The sequence below is a fragment of the Sinocyclocheilus rhinocerous genome, unplaced genomic scaffold (genome assembly GCF_001515625.1).
Source record: "Sinocyclocheilus rhinocerous isolate Xijiao unplaced genomic scaffold, SAMN03320098_v1.1 scaffold1585, whole genome shotgun sequence".
NCBI classification, from domain to species: Eukaryota; Metazoa; Chordata; class Actinopteri; order Cypriniformes; family Cyprinidae; genus Sinocyclocheilus; species Sinocyclocheilus rhinocerous.
The window spans coordinates 146,900-166,073 of NW_015642871.1; the positions used below are offsets into that span (position 1 = coordinate 146,900).

The 19,174-nt window shown below is 36.5% G+C and overlaps 1 protein-coding gene across 1 annotated transcript; it reads right to left on the reverse strand.

Moving 5' to 3' along the window:
* Positions 1-341: 341 nt before the first annotated feature.
* LOC107756916 (WD repeat-containing protein 26-like) lies at positions 342-18,889 on the reverse strand. The gene is made up of 14 exons (XM_016574245.1): positions 18,619-18,889; positions 16,716-16,815; positions 16,079-16,135; positions 15,863-15,999; positions 13,626-13,723; positions 11,195-11,351; positions 9,358-9,496; positions 7,598-7,738; positions 7,407-7,526; positions 5,488-5,633; positions 5,309-5,387; positions 4,710-4,839; positions 4,436-4,630; positions 342-1,484 (listed from the first exon to the last, which is right to left on the reverse strand). Exons 1-14 carry the CDS (start codon positions 18,867-18,869, stop codon positions 1,462-1,464), a joined length of 1,773 nt encoding a protein of 590 aa, XP_016429731.1. The 5' UTR covers positions 18,870-18,889; the 3' UTR covers positions 342-1,461.
* Between the last annotated feature and the right edge of the window lie 285 nt (positions 18,890-19,174).

The window sequence follows — 19,174 nt, forward strand, 5'->3', positions numbered from 1 at the left end:
ATATATATATATATATATATATATATATATAGATTCTTCATATACATGTATATGAAGAGCACATAATTACAGAATGAATCATAGTAGGCGATTGATGACACTCTGAATACCTAAATCATTACGGGTACACCTGCGTGTACTAATGCGTCATATGGTGCGAAAGTATAAGAAATTCACCAATAGAAAAAAGCATTTAAGAGGCCACTTGCCAAGACATCCGTTACACGATAATACAAGGGAAAAAGCAATAAAGCAAAACAAATAAATCAACTCAAAATAAAAGCCAATAAAACTAAGAAAAGCTGATGAGTAATCATATATGTCCGAAAAGCATTAAAAAAAAACACATAAAAAGTCAAGATGTGATAATACGAGAGGAAACGAGACCAGGGGAAAAAAAAAATGGACATCAAACATGGAAACTGAACTCAGAAACATTTGGGAGTCTGTTCTGACGTACTTACCGTGACAAAATCACTCGTCTCACACCGAGAGCCTGAACATTCACTGCAAAAATGACCTCAAGCACGTCACGAACACCTAACGAAGGCAAAGTACGCATGCTGAAGGCCTGTATTTACATGTGGAACGTGACGTCGGCTCATTGGCGTGTCATTAGCATCTTAGCGAGCCTAGCTTCGTTTGTCTTCAACCCCGTTACCAAAAAACAACCTGTTTTGTCCTGTCCTGTTATGCGTCTTTCTGCGTAAATCTTACATCTCAAGACTAAAGAATAACAATCCATCACTTCCCGCTCTCAGAATAAAGTACCATAAGCAATGAAAAATAGTGGGGTCATGATTGGACTTTTCGAATCAAAACGAATATCAATCAGTTAAAAAAATGCCTGTAAATTCAGTCATTTAAAATTGTCGTGAGGGAAACGAAAACAATATCTTATATCTGCTGGTGAAGACACTTACTTTCAAGCATACGAGGTGGCTAAAAGAAGTTCATGCTGAAAAATAAAGATATGATTTGTTCTCTCTCTGACACGTGCGAGAGATTGCACTTTTTTTTGTCCCCTCGCTGAGTGAATATTGTACAGAACACAAAGCAAGCCTGAGGCCTTGATTCATTCACAATAATAAATTAAAGCCGTAATAAATAACGATCTGAGCGATGTTTGTCCGTGTGTGTGGGTGGGTGTGGCTTCAGGAGGCAGTTGTCCACTCAGAATGCAGTGTAGGGGAGGGGGAGGAGCTTGAGCCGAGGAGGGGCGTGTCCTCGGCGAGGCGTGTAGCGTGTGCGTTTGGTGCCGCCACACGGATGTGAAGTCAGATGATGAAGGGCAGCCGCCAGCTTCATGTGTCCGCTGCGCTGCGGGTGGGGATGTGAAACCGCCAGGAAAAAACATCCGTCTGCCGTTAGATATACTTCATTTCTCGTACTTCATTCACAAAGTCGATAGTGTGTCTCACTGTATATTTTCCAAAGTGGACATCTGCTCCGGAGTCAACATCAACTGTCCATGCTATTGCACTCTACAGGAGAACAGAAGCAGAGATGGAGACCAAAACCACAGCAACAGTTTCATTCCTGAATCTGAAATCCATTTGAATTCCAGAAGCATATTTAAAAGCTATAGTTAAGAGTTGTTAAGACTGTATATATCAGCGGTGGCGAACTCCGGTCCTGGAGAGCCGCAGCCCTGCAGAGGTCAGCTCCAACCCTAATTAAAACTCACCTGACTGTATCTTCCTAGTAACACTTCAGACCTTGATTAGCTTGTTCAGGTGTGTTTGATTAGGGTTGAAGCAAAACTCTGCAGGGCTGCGGCTCTCCAGGACTGACGTTCGCCACCCCTGGTATATATGAATCATAAAGTCCAGATTCGACAACTATTTTTATTTTTTTTTAATTACTTTGCAAATTAGCTAGTTTTTTTATTTTTATTCATTATTGAAATTCCATATTGGTTTTAGTTTTATGTAGTAGTTATGAAAATTTCTAAAGACATGATTTGACAAATGTAATTTTTGTTCCTGTATCATTTCCTACTAAAACAGGAAGTTTAAGCAGGTGTGTATGTCACAGTCTTTAGTTTGCCAAAGCCCAACAAAACAATAATTTGCTACTTGCTAATTCCCATTCAAAATATGCATATTATAAATATTAAGTAGTTTGAGAATGCAGAGAGATCGCAGTGCCCTTAGTCTTTTTAGTGTGAATTTCTTGTCGTAATTCTCAGATTAGTGAAGATTTCTTTGCAGAATCATGGGTAATGTAATTTTATCAGGTGTTCCGCTGTTGAGCATGAATGCGGTTGAAATAAGGTAATATATGAAAATGCGAACAGATGGCTTCAATAAGCATCAAAAAGCATACATACCATCAACTAACAACTTGGTAGCTCAGTTGGTCTGTCTTTCTTGATTAAAAAAAGTTATTAAAAATCAGGGGAAAATTATTTTTTTTTAGCTGAAGATCAGAACTGTAGATTTACACTGTATATATCTGATATCGTTGAATTATGAGTACACTAGTATATAGATGTTAGGCTCAAAGCTAATTTTAATTTCATCGCATTTCAGTTTGTAATGAAAACAGCCAGATACACACTAAAATGTATTTAACTTTATATTTTCACTGGTACTGGTGTAAATTCCTAAAATTTTAGTATCGTGACAATCCTTCTTAATATTTAATACCAGCCACATTCTTAATTATAATGAACATTTTTGCATTTTTAAAAAAAAAAGTCTATATAGTTTAATTTAGTTTTGTTATTTTTATTTCAGTTACACTAAACAAAAATGAGGGGGAAAAAATGAGAAATGTTGCTGACTAGGCAACTAGCTGAAATTAAATAAGTTCACTTTTTTAAATTAAATTTGGTTTTGCTCCAACCCTAATTAAAACTCACCTGCCTGTAGCTTTCTAGTAACCCTTCAGACCTTGATTAGCTTGTTCAGGTGTGTTTGATTAGGGTTGAAGCAAAACTCTGCAGGGCTGCGGCTCTCCAGGACTGACGTTCGCCACCCCTGGTATATATGAATCATAAAGTCCAGATTCGACAACTATTTTTATTTTTTTTTAATTACTTTGCAAATTAGCTAGTTTTTTTATTTTTATTCATTATTGAAATTCCATATTGGTTTTAGTTTTATGTAGTAGTTATGAAAATTTCTAAAGACATGATTTGACAAATGTAATTTTTGTTCCTGTATCATTTCCTACTAAAACAGGAAGTTTAAGCAGGTGTGTATGTCACAGTCTTTAGTTTGCCAAAGCCCAACAAAACAATAATTTGCTACTTGCTAATTCCCATTCAAAATATGCATATTATAAATATTAAGTAGTTTGAGAATGCAGAGAGATCGCAGTGCCCTTAGTCTTTTTAGTGTGAATTTCTTGTCGTAATTCTCAGATTAGTGAAGATTTCTTTGCAGAATCATGGGTAATGTAATTTTATCAGGTGTTCCGCTGTTGAGCATGAATGCGGTTGAAATAAGGTAATATATGAAAATGCGAACAGATGGCTTCAATAAGCATCAAAAAGCATACATACCATCAACTAACAACTTGGTAGCTCAGTTGGTCTGTCTTTCTTGATTAAAAAAAGTTATTAAAAATCAGGGGAAAATTATTTTTTTTTAGCTGAAGATCAGAACTGTAAATTTACACTGTATATATCTGATATCGTTGAATTATGAGTACACTAGTATATAGATGTTAGGCTCAAAGCTAATTTTAATTTCATCGCATTTCAGTTTGTAATGAAAACAGCCAGATACACACTAAAATGTATTTAACTTTATATTTTCACTGGTACTGGTGTAAATTCCTAAAATTTTAGTATCGTGACAATCCTTCTTAATATTTAATACCAGCCACATTCTTAATTATAATGAACATTTTTGCATTTTTAAAAAAAAAAGTCTATATAGTTTAATTTAGTTTTGTTATTTTTATTTCAGTTACACTAAACAAAAATGAGGGGGAAAAAATGAGAAATGTTGCTGACTAGGCAACTAGCTGAAATTAAATAAGTTCACTTTTTTAAATTAAATTTGGTTTTATTTCAAGTAAATGTATTTATTTATTTTTATGGCTATAGTTTTAGTTAACTATAATAACCTCAACTGGGTAGTGGACATGTTGCTTGTCCATTTATTTATTTTTAAATTAACATCAGGATTTTAGGTTTACTATTTTATGTTTTATTTGAATGTGTAAGGGAAAGCGCATATTTAAGTTTTACATTTTACAAGTTTTACATGTCCCAGTGGTGACTTTTAAAAGTAGTACAAATATAAATCTCTTACTCGTGTGAGCTCATAAAATCTGCATGCATAATAATTAGAAAATAATTAACAAAATGCCGTTTAAATTTGTTTCATAGTTTACCAGCCGAATATTTTTCAGATGGAGTTTAGCAATTTGATGTTACAACAAACGTGCAGCATTTTGACTGAGATGAGGAGGTTCATACCGGTGAGCCCCTCGGTCTCCTGGGAGTCCAGAAAGGGTGCGGGACCCCAGACCCTCAAGGTGCCGTCATCCGAGGCGCTGGCCATGAGGCCCGGCAGCGCGGGGTTCCAGCTCACGCAGTTGACCGTGCGCGTGTGACCCGTCAGCTCGGCTATGGGCAGCTCGCTGCGCTTGTGCCAGATGTAAACTTTGTGGTCTAGAGAGAACACACAGATCACAAACCCCATCAGCTCTCTGCTGGATGCGTTCAGTCCGTTATACTGAGACGTTCTTACCTTCACTGCCACTGGCGATAAAGTCTTCGTTGTAGCCGCCAAAACAGGAGTGGATGGTGTAGAAGCCTTGAGTCACACCCTGGTACTTCCTGACTAACACCCGGTCCTGCAGGTCCCACAGATGAACTCCCTGCAGACACGAACACACAGCGCTGAGACTAAACTACACTCTGACTTATCACTTTAATCGTGTGAGTAATAAGTCAAACATTCTAGGTATGAGCGGTATCACCAAAACCTTATGTAATAGTACAGGTAATGTGGTAACAGTTTACAAAAAAGTCCTTTTACGTAATGGCAGTTAAAGCATTAACAATGAGAAATTTGTTAGACCTGTTCCACACAAAGGACCAGAACTATATCAATATTCCAAAAATTGCAATTAAGAGTTCTATGAGAACGTCAGCATTTTTTACAAGTCAGAATCATAATTACGGTGATTCCCTGAACGCACTTTATTTATAGAACTTTCGAATCACACCATAATCTCAGACTGCTCATAACAAAGTAATAATAAGTAAGGCATCAGTCGAAAAGAGCTTCACATTATGAAACAGTTGAGTTAAAAACAGTCCGTCCAGCCGTGTTCTCATACTCACCTGAGTTGCGACATTTAACAGAGCTAATCTCCCGTTCTTTGACACGGTGAAGGACATTATCGGATGGTCCTCTTGAACTCTGTGAGAGACGACAACCAAGCTCACACCAACACATCCACATGACTCTTACCAACAAAAGCTGCAACAAGATCTATGAGTGATAAACGCAGTCGACATACATGTTCCTGTCGGTCAGATCTTCAAAGTTATATCCACGGATGCGCTGGTGTGTATCAGAGGCCAGCACTGTCCTGCCGTCATTCAGACACCACAGACACTGAACACGAACACCCTCCCAGGAGTCCAGCAGGTTTCCGTCCAGATCCTGACCGATAACATCAACACGTCACCATTTACCATCACTTAGCAATGTGTGCCTTAAAACGCACCAGAATTCTCACTGGGTCAATCTCATATTAATCTACACACATATAAGTTTGTTCAAAGGTTTGGTATGAGTACGTTGAATAAATGGATGCATTTTGAGATTTCAATTCATCAAAGAATCCTGAAAAATAATATATATCTTGGTTTCCAGAATATTATGAAGCAGTTTTCAACTGTTTTCAACACTGATAATAATAATTATGTTTCTTGAGCAGCAAATCAGCATATTAGAATGATTTCTGAAGGATCATGTGACACTGAAGACTGGAGTAATGATGCTGAAAATTCAGCTTTGATCACAGGAATAAATTACATTTGAACAAATACATTCACACAGAAAACAGTTATTTTCAATTGCAATAATATTTCACAATATTACTGTTTTTACTGTATTTTTGATGCAGCAAATCAGCATATTAGAATGATTTCTGAAGGATCATGTGACACTGAAGACTGGAGTAATGATGCTGGAAATTCAGCTTTGATCACAGCAATAAATTACATTTGAACAAATACATTCACACAGAAAACAGTTATTTTCAATTGCAATAATATTTCACAATATTACTGTTTTTACTGTATTTTTGATTCATTAAATGTAGCCTTGGTGAGCATAAAAAAATCTTACGACCCCAAACGTCTGAACAGCAGTGCATTTTTTGTATTTTTTTATTAATATACACTACCAGTCAAAAGTTTGGGATCAGAACAATTTTGAATGTTTTTACAGGAGTTTCTTCTGCTCATCAAGGCTGCATTTATTTGATCAAAAATACAGGGGAAAATGTAATATTGTGAAATATTATTATGATGTAAAATAATGTTTTTCTATTTTAATATACATTAAACTGTAATTTATTCCTGTGATCAAAGCTGTATTTTCAGCATCATTACTCCAGTCTTCAGTGTCACATGATCTTCAGAAATCATTCTAATATTCTGATTTATTATCAGTGCTGGAAACTGTTCTGATGTTTAATATATTTTTTTGGAACCTGTGATGCTTTTTTTCAGGATTCTTTGATGAATAAAAAGTTAAAAAGAAGAGCATTTATTTAAAATAGAAATCTTTTCTAACAATATACACACTATATTATATTTTAAAGGATAATAAAATAGAAACCATTATTTTATATTGTAATAACATTTTGCAAGATTACAGTATTTTCCTGTATTTTTGATCAAATAAATGCAGCCTTGATGAGCAGAAGAGACTTCTTTAAAAAACATTACAAGCCTTACTGATCCCAAACTTTTGAACGGCAGTGTATATTCATGTATATTTAATTATATTTATTTTTTAAATTAATTTTTTTATTATTTTCATGAAAATTAAGCACAAATTCTCTTTACTTTAATGTGGAAAAAAAAAATTTAAAATTTATTTCAAAAAGTGTAAGCATTAATCATGTTTGCATTGGTTTCACTGAATTCAATGTAAGCTGGTTTTAATAATAAAAAATATTATAGTTTTTGTTTGGTCAGTAATTAGAAAGACATTTTTTGGTCTTGGAAAAAGGTAAATTGTGCAGAATTGTGCGTTAAAAAAGTATATCCAGTTACTACCAAAAGCCATTACTCTACCTAATACAAAATAAAATGATTTCTTACTTTTTTCTTTTGATGTCAGGCTGAAACATGACCCGGACATTTGCTAACGAGACTCCCCCATTTATATGCGAGAACACTGTAACTGTACAGCGGCACTTACACACTGGTAGAACTGGCCTCTCTGACCTCCGGTAACGAAACGCTTGCCGTCTGGATTCCAGGCCACGCTGGTCAAGCTGTCCTCATGGGACTGGCTCATTTTGGTTCTCAGTTCCCCTGTCTGGAGGAGCAGAGCGGCGGATTAAACCGAGACGAGCCGGTGGAAGGAATCTGAGCGGGCGAGACCCTCACCTGCACGTTCCACAGCCAGAGCTCGGAGCAGTCGTCCGGGCCGCACGCTATCAGATACGTGTCATCGGGGCTCCAGGCCAGATAGGAAACCCCATAGGCATGACCCTCCAACGTCTTCAGCTGCTTGAGCTGGTGAGAGTCCTGTCAAAACACCTCAGACCATCAGACTCTCGCATCCGAAGCAGAATACTCCAGTATTTCCAGTGCTGGGTGGTAACTGATTACATGTGATCTGGATTACGTAATCAGATTCCAAAATTAAGTACTTGTAATTAGATTAATAAAGCAATAAGCCCCAAGAAGCCGTGGTTTACAGTAGGGATGCACGATATTGGATTTTTGCCGATATCCGATAATTTTCAACTCATTTTGGCCGATAGCCGATGCCGATACAGATATATAATTATTTTTAATTTTAGTTTTTAACAAGAACTTATTTGTTAGAATTAAATAAACAATAATAAAGTTATTTTATAATGACAGTACATTGAAGATTTGAAAATAACTATAAATAAACTATGTAATAATCACTGCATTTATTTTTTTTTTTTCAGAAAGATGCAGTGGTAACCATAACATTTTATTTTATGATTTAACATTTGTAAACGGTCTAAAGCAAAATAGTTGTAAAAATTCTGAAAATCTTTTAGAGCTCATAATTTGTTTTAAAAATATAACAATATATCAAGAATGAGCCACAATGCTGACGTGATCTAATCGCTAGCACACCCTGAGCACATGTGAGTTAATGTATTCCTCTTATTGGCAAGACATATCGGTATAATTTTTCATATCGGGCCGATATTTACATTTAAAGCCATTATCGGCCGATTCCGATATTGGTCCGATAATATCGTGCATCCCTAGTTTACAGTGAATTTATAACAGCTAAGGCGCATTGTTAGGCATGACGCGGAGCAATTTAGAGAAAAATTAATTTAGAGAGTAATTTAGAACAGCTTCGAACGTGGCTCAACCAATCAGAATCAAGGACCGGAACTCTCCGTTTTAGGAAAGCGAGGAAAAGAGGGAACGCCGCCGCGGTGATACCGGTATTATTGTTGTTGTCACACGTCGATTAACTGGTGGGAAAATGTCCTCACCGTCACAACCCTACTTGTAATCAGATTACAGTTACTTTGATTACATATGATTACATATTATTCACACAATAGCAATAAATTTATCATAATTTTTTGATTCTCCCTAATGCTTCTTTTTTATCTTTTAAATTTTTACCTAATATTATTTTTAAGATTTTAAGGTAATAAGTTTCTATTAAGTAACACATTTGCATGGTCACATGATGTGGAGGCAAACAAATATTTAAAACTCCTTTTTAGTAATTGTTTTATTTTGATTGTTATTTTAAAATCATTTATTTTAGTTTTACATTTTTATGATTTAATTCAATTAATTATTAGCTATTCATAAAATCCCCTGCAGTTCCTTCACGAACCCCAGTTTGGGAAACCTTGATATATTGTAATGTTTAATTGACATATTATACATGTTTAACAACAGTCCATGTTGTTAATAACAGCAAATGTAATAGATTTTCTTTCTCTGTGCCATTTTATATCAATATGGTACAATATTATCCTTTTTAAATCAATGTGAAAAAGTAGTCTGCTTATATTAACTTAATGGATTACGTTACCGACTACAATTTGTGTCATGTAATTTGGAATCAGTAAGCGACTGCAATTTGTAAGTAATCTATCCAGCACTGGTTATTTCATGAGGGAAAGGTCACTCACAGGGTCAACCTGCCATATGATGACTGTTGTGTCTTTGGACCCCGAGGCCAGTTTGGTGCCATCGTTGGAGAATTTACAAAACCAGACTTCATTGCAGTGCTCTGTCAAGATCTGCTGGGTGTAGCAGGGGAACTGTTTCCTGGAGATCACAGTCAACACATTTTAGAGAGCCCAACTTCATTAAAGAGCCTATATATGGCCACTGCTCTGTTCCAACACAAAGTGAGCTGAGCCGTTTCAGGACCAGTGAAATCTCACACTAATTTTGGTATCAGAGGACAAACATATTCGCTGTTGCTAAGTTAATTAAAATAATAGCATGTAGCCTTCTCAAAGAAGAAGATGACTTCAAGTATTCAATTAAACAGTAACAAAGACCAATTCAGAGCAGTGAGTGATTTTTGCTTGATTCTTATTGCCAAAACAACAGATAGTGACAGGCCTATTTGCATAGCACAGATCCCGTATTTCTGCACAAATCTGAGCTTCTGTCTTCTCTGTTTACGTTCAACTAAGACAAAATAACTATGTTTATATGAATAATTCAGCAATCTGAACGAGAATTTGCACATTAGGGCTGCACTATATTGGACAAAACTGACATTGCAATATTTTGTTTTTCTGCTAGATACATTGCAATATGAAAAAATACACAAATTTTACATTCCAATTGGGAAAGAATGAATTATTCTATATTTGATTTGAGGTTATTCTGTAGGGGAGCACATCTGCATAGGAAATAATAATAAAAAAGCTGAATATGACTACTCTGAAAACTTTGAGAGTGAGTGAATCATCCTTTTAGCGCTGAACAACTTGGGAAAAACTTTGGGTATACTCTTCCAAGAACCACCTGAAACCTCTTTTAGTAACTCTAAACTGTATTTAAAGAGTTAATAAATAAAAAAACCTCTCTCCACTTGAGGCCACACTTTTTTAATGCATTCAATATGACTAAAACAATTATGATTTTTATTGTGAAAAAATTGATTTAATTAAGTATTTATTTATTTAAATAATTATTTTATAGTATTCTAACTGTAAAATTGCAATACCAATATTTACATCTTGATTTCTTAGTTTTCAAAAGGTAAACAATCAAGCTTTATCTGCCCATAAAGCTTCTCCTTTGTTGGCAACTGGTTCATAAAAGCTTCTCATTAACTCAAATCTTACTAAACGATCCCAAATGCACGCTCTAAGCAACCCATTCTCACAGCGCATGCAGAGATGAAGCAGCATTTACTGTGAGCTGAGCTGTTTCAAGACGCCGATTTGCATGCGTGTTCAATTATTTAAGCTAGTCGCCAAACCATTACTAATTATTGTTTAGTTTAACGTCAAATACTAAATAACTAAAAACTAAACATATTTACAAAAAAAAAGGCAAACAAAAAATCTAAAGTTTTAACTACAGTTGAAAATAAAATATTAAAATATAGCTTAATAGCTATAATTTAGCTTAATAGCATGCATATTACTAGCATAATGGCGGTTTACTGTTTTTATAAAGCACATATTAAAGCCTTATTCTGCATGACCATATTTTAGATCCCATACCTAAACTCAACTACTACAACAACTACCTTACTTACTATCAAAAAGCAGCAAATTAGTAGTTTATTGAGGGAAAACTCTTAAAGGGTTAGTTCACCCAAAAATGAAAATTCTGTCATTAATTAAGTGAATATGTGTCCCTAATCTAAAGTGCTACCAAATATTAAAACGATGCTAGTAGACAGCGAAGCAGCTCACTAGAGTTTGGAACAGAGCTGATGTCTGACCTTGTTCATATCATTTGCATAAATACTGACGATATCAATCTGACAAGCGGTACCTGCTGCACACGTGGTCTATGAGCAGAGACACGTCGTCCAGTCCGCTGTCCAGTTTGCTGTTGTGGTAGAGACAGCGATCTCTCTGCAGCTCCACGGCCTGCCGCAAGAGCGTCTGCAGACGATGGGGCGGCAGCATCACAGACGGAGGCAGGTACGCTGTGGGAGAGACACGAGAGAGAGACGGACACAGAGATGGAGCAGAGAGGGTTAGACTCAGTTTCATCTGAATTCAGCCAACACAGGACATCAAGTGAAAGTCACATCTTGCACTTGAGACTGCGCAGGTCCCTCCACCCCAATTCAATTCATCTCCTGGATTGGCTGAACTGAAATAGAACTGACCCGAACCCTAGCCGAAAAAAAGAATTACATGAAACTGTACAAAGAGGGGATGAAGAGAGGAAGAAGTGAACAGAATGAATGGAAAAAGTTACAAATAATGTTTAAACAAATAATAATAATAATTCTCAGATAGAAAATCATTTCTGAGCAGTGCATATTCATGTCGCAATCATGTGTCAAATAATAAGCAGATTGTTTTGTTTTTTTGAGATCTTTTTTGTGTCTAGCACAGCCTCTCATACATAAATACATAAATATTAAACTCGCTTTTATTAAAACGCAGAAACGTCTTAGTTTTTTTTTTACATTGGGGTGAATTTTAAATAGTTTCAATTAAATAATTAAGTCAATGTTGACGTTTTTGTCATGACGTTACACTAACTTCTAATATGAAAAACTGGCCATTTATTAAGATCTTTAATAACAATATTTTCATACAATTTAATAACATTGTCATGCACATATTTGAACTGGTGAACAGTTTAACCCTCATGTTGTGTTTCAGTCGTTTTGACCCAGAGAGGATTTTCTTTTTCCGAAAAATGCTAGTTAATGTTATCGCATTGCACTAAAACCTACTGACTTTATGTTTGTACTTTCTTCTATTTTTTCACCTTGTTACTCAAAAATAATCAGCCTACAAAGAAAATTGCTTGAAAATCTCTCATTATGCTATTTTATTATCAAATATTGGATTTAGACTATTTATCAACTTGTTTTCTTTCAATTAGCACAGGTTTTGTATTTCTTTTTCGAACTGATTTATTGTAGGCCTCACTGATCTGAAATGATCCACCTTAGTTTGAGTGAACACTGCCAAAACTATCCATAAATTATTCCTTTTCACTCAAAGATTGCTCAGATAAATGAGGCCTATGACCTCTGATGTCAGTTCAAAAACAAAACACAAAACCTGCGCTAACTGAAAGAAAACAATTTGACAAAAAGGTTTACGAGCAATTTTTAAAAGGCCAGTCTCCCTAATCTCACATCCATTACTGTTAGTCTTTTATAATATCTCTTTAAAGGTCCCCTGAAATGCTTAGAAACACGCAGCGTTACTCTATGTGTTGACGTCATTTTAACTGAAACAGGAAGACAGGGCGGGACATATCAAGCAGCCCCGCCCCTTTTTAAAATAGCCAATAGCGTTCGTTTATATCACGGCTTGGGCTAGAGCCGTTCAGAGCCGTGGAGCTCCGTAAAGCCGCATTTGACAGTTTAACTAACAATAGTTCCTGAACGACAGCATCCTCCAGGAAGTGACATCAACAGCACAAACATCAGTAAGTTCAGCAGTGGATTTTTGTGGCGTTTTGTCGAATTTGTTGTTAAAATATCCTGTTTGCTCAAATTACATAAATGTGACCCTGTAGCACAAAAGCAGTCTTAAGTCGCTGGGGTATATTTGTAGCAATAGCCAAAAATACATTGTATGGGTCAAAATTATAGATTTTTCTTTTATGCCAAAAATCATTAGGACATTAAGTAAAGATCATGTTCCATGAAGATATTTTGTAAATTTCCTACTGTAAATATATCAAAACGTAATTTTTGATTAGTAATATGCATTGCTAAGAACTTCATTTGGACAACTTTAAAGGCGATTTTCTCAATATTTCGATTTTTTTTGCACCCTCAGATTCCAGATTTTCAAATAGTTGTATCTCAGCCAAATATCATATCCTATCATAACAAACCATACATCAATGGAAAAGCATATTTATTCAGCTTTCAGATGATGCATAAATCTCAATTTTGACAAATTTACACTTAAGACTGGTTTTGTGCTCCAGGGTCACAAATCGGTATGATAGCAGCATTCATATACCATTCAAATAACACTAAAATTAACCTCAACATCCTACTTCAGCTCTTTATTATCAGTCCTGTTAGCAATCATGCTGATGTTCTTTCCACTGTGTAATAATCAAGTTATAATCATTCATTAATAAACAAAACAAAACAATATGGTCACGTGTCCAAGCTTGATCAGAGAATATTTCTAAAAGTCTGTTTGACCGTTGATATTTCCCCTAAATGTATTTGTTATAGTTACAGGAGTCGTATGTGTTCATGTGAGCTCACTCTGCAGCTTGTCGAGGAGTTTGGATCGTGAGGCCGTCCCTTTGCCTTCCCACTCAGCTTTAGCTCGCAGGTCATCGGGAAGAGTGCACATCAGGTACCTACAGCAGACAACATGATGAACAGCAGCACACTCTGATCAAACAAGGCTGGAGCCACAGAGCTGTTAGACTCTCATTAAAGTTGTATGCTTCATTTGCTAGTCGCTTTCAACTTTAAGTGTTCATTAGATTAGGCGACAAAAAGAAAAGAATATAAAAAAAAATGCACATGGGACACAAGAAGGTTAAATTCTGAATCTGGATTAATATTCTGCAAATCATATTAATCATATCATGATTAATCCTTTTACTATTCTCACTGAAAAAGTGTTATTTTGGTATAATTGATATACTATTATGGTTTTTGTTTATATTTTGAATTAGATTTTTCTTTTTAACGTATTTTCTGTTTTCTATGGAAGCTTGTTTCCACCACTGAATAAAAAAAGAAAAAAGCAATTGTGAGTTTATCTCACAATTCTGACATTTGGTCTCACGATTGCAAGTTTACGTCTCGCAATTGTGACGTTTATGAAAAATGCAATTGTCGAGTTCATATCTCACAATTCTGAGAAAAGAAGTCAGAACTGTGGGATATAAAATCGCAATTGGGTTTTTATTTCAGTTTTGCTTAAAATGCGAGTAATTTTGTTGTGTGTGTGTGTTTTTTTTATATGTTTATACAAGTTTTCGTTTATTTAGTTTGATTTATTTTAGTAAATTAAATCAAAATGAGAAAGGTTTGCTTTGACAACTAGCTGAAATAAAATCATTTTAAAAGTTCTTTAAAAGTTAGTTTCAAGTAATGAAATGTTTTCATATGGTTTTAATTTTTTGTTCTAAAATCAAGTCTAAATTAACTTTTTCATGACCTACTTGACTCTTAAAAATAAATGGGTCCGTTTTTGCTGCTGGGCCTTTAAAGTCAACACCTTTTGCAACGGATTTTATTGCTATAACATGACCTACTTCCAAGAGAAACAGACCAGAACAGAAGTAGAGTGGGACTTTGGTTTTGATTTAAGTTTGATTTCATGTTGGCTTTAAAGTTGTTTGAACACTCTTTTTACATGTGAAATGAGAAACAGCGCTTTGCTGCTTTTGGCAAGCAAAATAAAAAAAGTAACTTTATTTTAAGATGATGTACACTGCCAGTAAAAAGTTTTTTCATGTTTTTCAAAGAAGCCTGCATTTATTTGATCCAAAGTTTTAAATATTGATAATAGTAATAATAATAATAATAATAAATGTTTCTTGAGCAGCAAATCAGCATATTAGAATGATTTCTGAAGATCATGTGACACTGAAGACTGGAGTAATGATGCTGAAAATACAGCTTTGATCACAGAAATAAATTACATTTTAACAGATATTCACATAGAAAGCAGTTATTTAAAATAGTAAAAAATATTTCACAATATTACTGATTTGACTGTATTTTGGATCAAATAAATGCAGGCTTGGTGAGCAGAAGAGACTTCTTTAAAGGGGTCATATGATGCGATTTCACCAAACGTTTGACCGCTAATGCAAAACTATACTAATTGCTTGTTTTTCCGAGTAGGATAGGAAATTTCCCCAGTTGAAGGAAGATCACTCTTATGTTTTCAGACCGATGAGCTTTGTAAAAATCGACGCGTTTCAGAAAGGCGGGGCATAGAGGAGAAACAATAATGTACAGTATGTGGAAAATAATGTGTTTTTTTAACCTTAAACCGCATAAACACATTTCATTAAACCAAATACACAAAATAATGTTCTTTTTAGCAGCATCATATGACCCCTTTAAAAAAACATTAAAACTTCTTATGGTAATAACAGACAATTATGCATAATTACCAGAAACTAACCCTAAACCAAACCCTAATCTTAGTCATACAGAAATTACATTAAGTTAATTCATATTACTCGGTACTTATTACACTATAACAAGTAACAAATATTTATTTATTTTTTCAGTAGAACTTTTACCAGTACCCAATTCTTTGCAAGGTTCTTAAAAGCATAAAATGTCTATATTTTGAAAATTTTTTCTCTCTATCTGCGGCCTCCATAACAGAATGGCTGCACACAGGCAGAATTTCTTTCAAAGGTCAGAGTAAAGTTGCTTTCTTATGACAGGACACCTAAGATATTCAAACAAATGAGGAAATGACTTGGCTGTTCAAATGCCCCCAAAATAGTTGTGAAGTGTGATACCCGCTGAGGACGTGGATGCGTTCAGTGTTGTACTTCAGGGGCGTGAGTTCGGCTCGGAGCACCTGCAGCGCTTCTAGAACCTTCCCGTCCTCCAGATACTCCAGATACTTCTGCTGCAGGAGCAGGAACTTCATCCGCTGCACAACACAGGAGAACATCAGTCAGGACCTTCATGCACCGGATGCTGGAGATGTTCAGAGGACTTTGGACTCTTACCATCACAGCGCTGGGTGAATGCATCAGTGCTTTCAGCTCGTTGAGGTCACTCTCAGCCTGTTAGAAAGGGACAGTCGTCACAGACAGATTAACTGAGTTTTCACAAGTTGACAAACCCTTATCTGTTGCTTGTTTGGCTTGTTGTGACCCTTATGACCATTACATACACAAAAAGTGCAAAGTTTAGAAACACCCACAAGGTGTAATCCTACTAGCTATTTATGGGAGTCATAAGCAGTTTAATGATTCTGGTTCCAGCTCCGATTCCACTGCTTTATTGTATAACTGTTTTAATGGGGTATTTAACCCAAATATTAAAATTTGCTGAAAATATGCACAGAAAACAAGACAAATAAAGGTTGTCATCATGACAATGGCTATCAGGCGTGTTATTCAGATTTGTATCAGAGTAATACCATGCCATTCTTTAAACTACTTTAGTTCTATGGAAGTGCTATGGTAAACATATGTCAATCACTCAGTAACATGGTATTAAAATCTGAGGCCATTAATGTTACAGCATTTTAATAACTCTTTTCATTCTGACATGCCGAGAGTAAACAAAACATTGCAGTTGTCTCTCATCTGCATGCCACAATGTTAAGATATATCCTATACTGGCCACATGAAGACTCACCTTTTCCCACTCCCCCTCCATCACATGATTCCTGAACTTGGTAGCAGCAGGATGCTCAAGTCTACAGCCCGATTCCTGCATCAACAGGTCCACAGTTTGACTGAAACATGACAAAAAGAAAGATGTTAATGAGTATTGGGAAGTGAATTCATACTCCTTTCACAAGATAGCCTAAGGATTACAGAACTGATTCACACACACACACACACACACACACACAGACACACACAGACACAGACAGGCAGAGTTCCAATCTCCTAGCAACAAGAAGTCAGTGTTTGATTCATGAACACAATAATTAACATATAAACTCCTGAATGTGTCATTTCCTAGAAAGGAACACTACTCCTACTCAACTCACTATAAACTGTGCGGTGCACCAATTCACCTGCTTTTCTACACCAAAAGAGAACAGGATGGTTTATGCTGGGCAAGACATACTGCAATAAAGCTATTTTACCTTGCTTTTCCCTTATCAACAATAACAACTTAACTAGTAAACTAATAAACTAGATATGTATATACACATATGTGCTTTTTTTAACTTTTCAAATTCAGATTTTATTAAAAAACAGTTCTTGTTTTTTGTTGTTCTTTTTGTTATTTAAAGGTCTTACAGGACTTGTGTACTCTGTCCAGTCCTGGCTCTTTGAGTTCTGTAGCAACATTAAATTATACTGTATTGGCTAAAACAATATTATATTATAGAGTGTCTGGTAATTTAGAGAAACAGCATGAAAATACAAAAATACCACTGCAACATCTTAAGTCACTATTATTACATTATTATTAAAGCAGAAAACACCACTGACACTGTCATGACAACACAAACACACCACTGGCAGCATCGTGAAAGCACAATAACACCACTGACACGGTTATGAAAATAGTAACACCACTGACATGTGACAAAAACACTGCTGACATCTTCATGAAAGCAAAAAACACTAAAAACTTTAAAATAATCAACTGACACCATCAAACAGCATGAAAAAACCCTACTGACACAAACAGCATATTACAAAAACACTACTGACACCATCATGACAACACAATAACACCACTGACACGATCATTAATATACAATAACAGCACTGAAATCTAAAAAAATCCACTGACACCATCACGAAAGCACAACAACACCACTGCCACTGTTGTGAAAAGCACTGACATATTACAAGAACATTACTGACACCATCACGAAAGCACAACAACACCACTGCCACTGTTGTGAAAAGCACTGACATATTACAAGAACATTACTGACACCATCACGAAAGCACAACAACACCACTAATCTAAAAAAAAATCCACTGACACCATCACGAAAAGCACAACAACACCACTGCCACTGTTGTGAAAAGCACTGACATATTACAAGAACATTACTGACACCATCACGAAAGCACAACAACACCACTGCCACTGTTGTGAAAACAACAAGAGCACAGACACGTTACATGAACACTACTGACACCATCTGAAAAGACAAAAACACCACTAATCTAAAAAAAAAAATCCACTGACATGTTACAAAATAGTAATATTACAATCACTACTGACGAAACACTGCTGACACTGAAAAACACATTAAAAAACAATAACACCACTGACTTGGTAGAAAAGCACTACTCACACCATCATGGCAACACAAACACCACTGACACTGTTGTGAAAACAATAACAGCACTGACACGTTACAAGAACCATTCGTTAAAAGACAAAAACACCAGTGCCACGATCTTCAAAACATTAAAACATCAGTGACACATAACAAAAACACAACTGACAGCATGGTGAAAACACAAACACGCCACTGACACGATCAGGAGAGCCGCACTGACAGCATCATGGCTTCATGTCGTCTGACCAATACAATAACAACCCGATGATAGTCACTTACTTGAGTCCTAGCCCGTGGAGATGTTGCCCTATGAGCCGGATCACGTCCTCGTCGCTCTGGGACAGTCGTTTCTTCTTCTTCGTGCTGGTGTCAGACGCCGGGCTCTCGGTGGACGGCAGTCCGTTATTCGCGGAGGACAGCAGCCCGTTGGAGTGCACAGCTCCCGCGGCGGAGGACGAGGACTCTCCGTTCCTGCAGGACAGCTGCGACTCCGGCTCCGGCTCCTGTCCTCCGGTCCCGTTGGCCTGCATGTTATAAAAGGCGTTTACAGCGGCGGATCTGCGCGACTGCGAGCTGTTATTGAGACGGATGGCCGAGCGCTGGTGGGGGGTTGGGAGAGACGCCGCAGAGAGGCCCGTGATCCCGGCAGCAGACGCCCCGCTCTCTCCTGCTCCCTCCGCCGCCGAGCCTCGGCTTTTCTTCCGCGGGGGCGGCGAAGCTCCGCCGGTTTCCGAGTCGGAGGAGGAGGCAGCGGAGGCCAGAGTTTCCTCGCCGGCGATGTCAGAGTCGAGACGCCTCACAGGCTCGATATCAGCACGATTACAGACACGGAAAC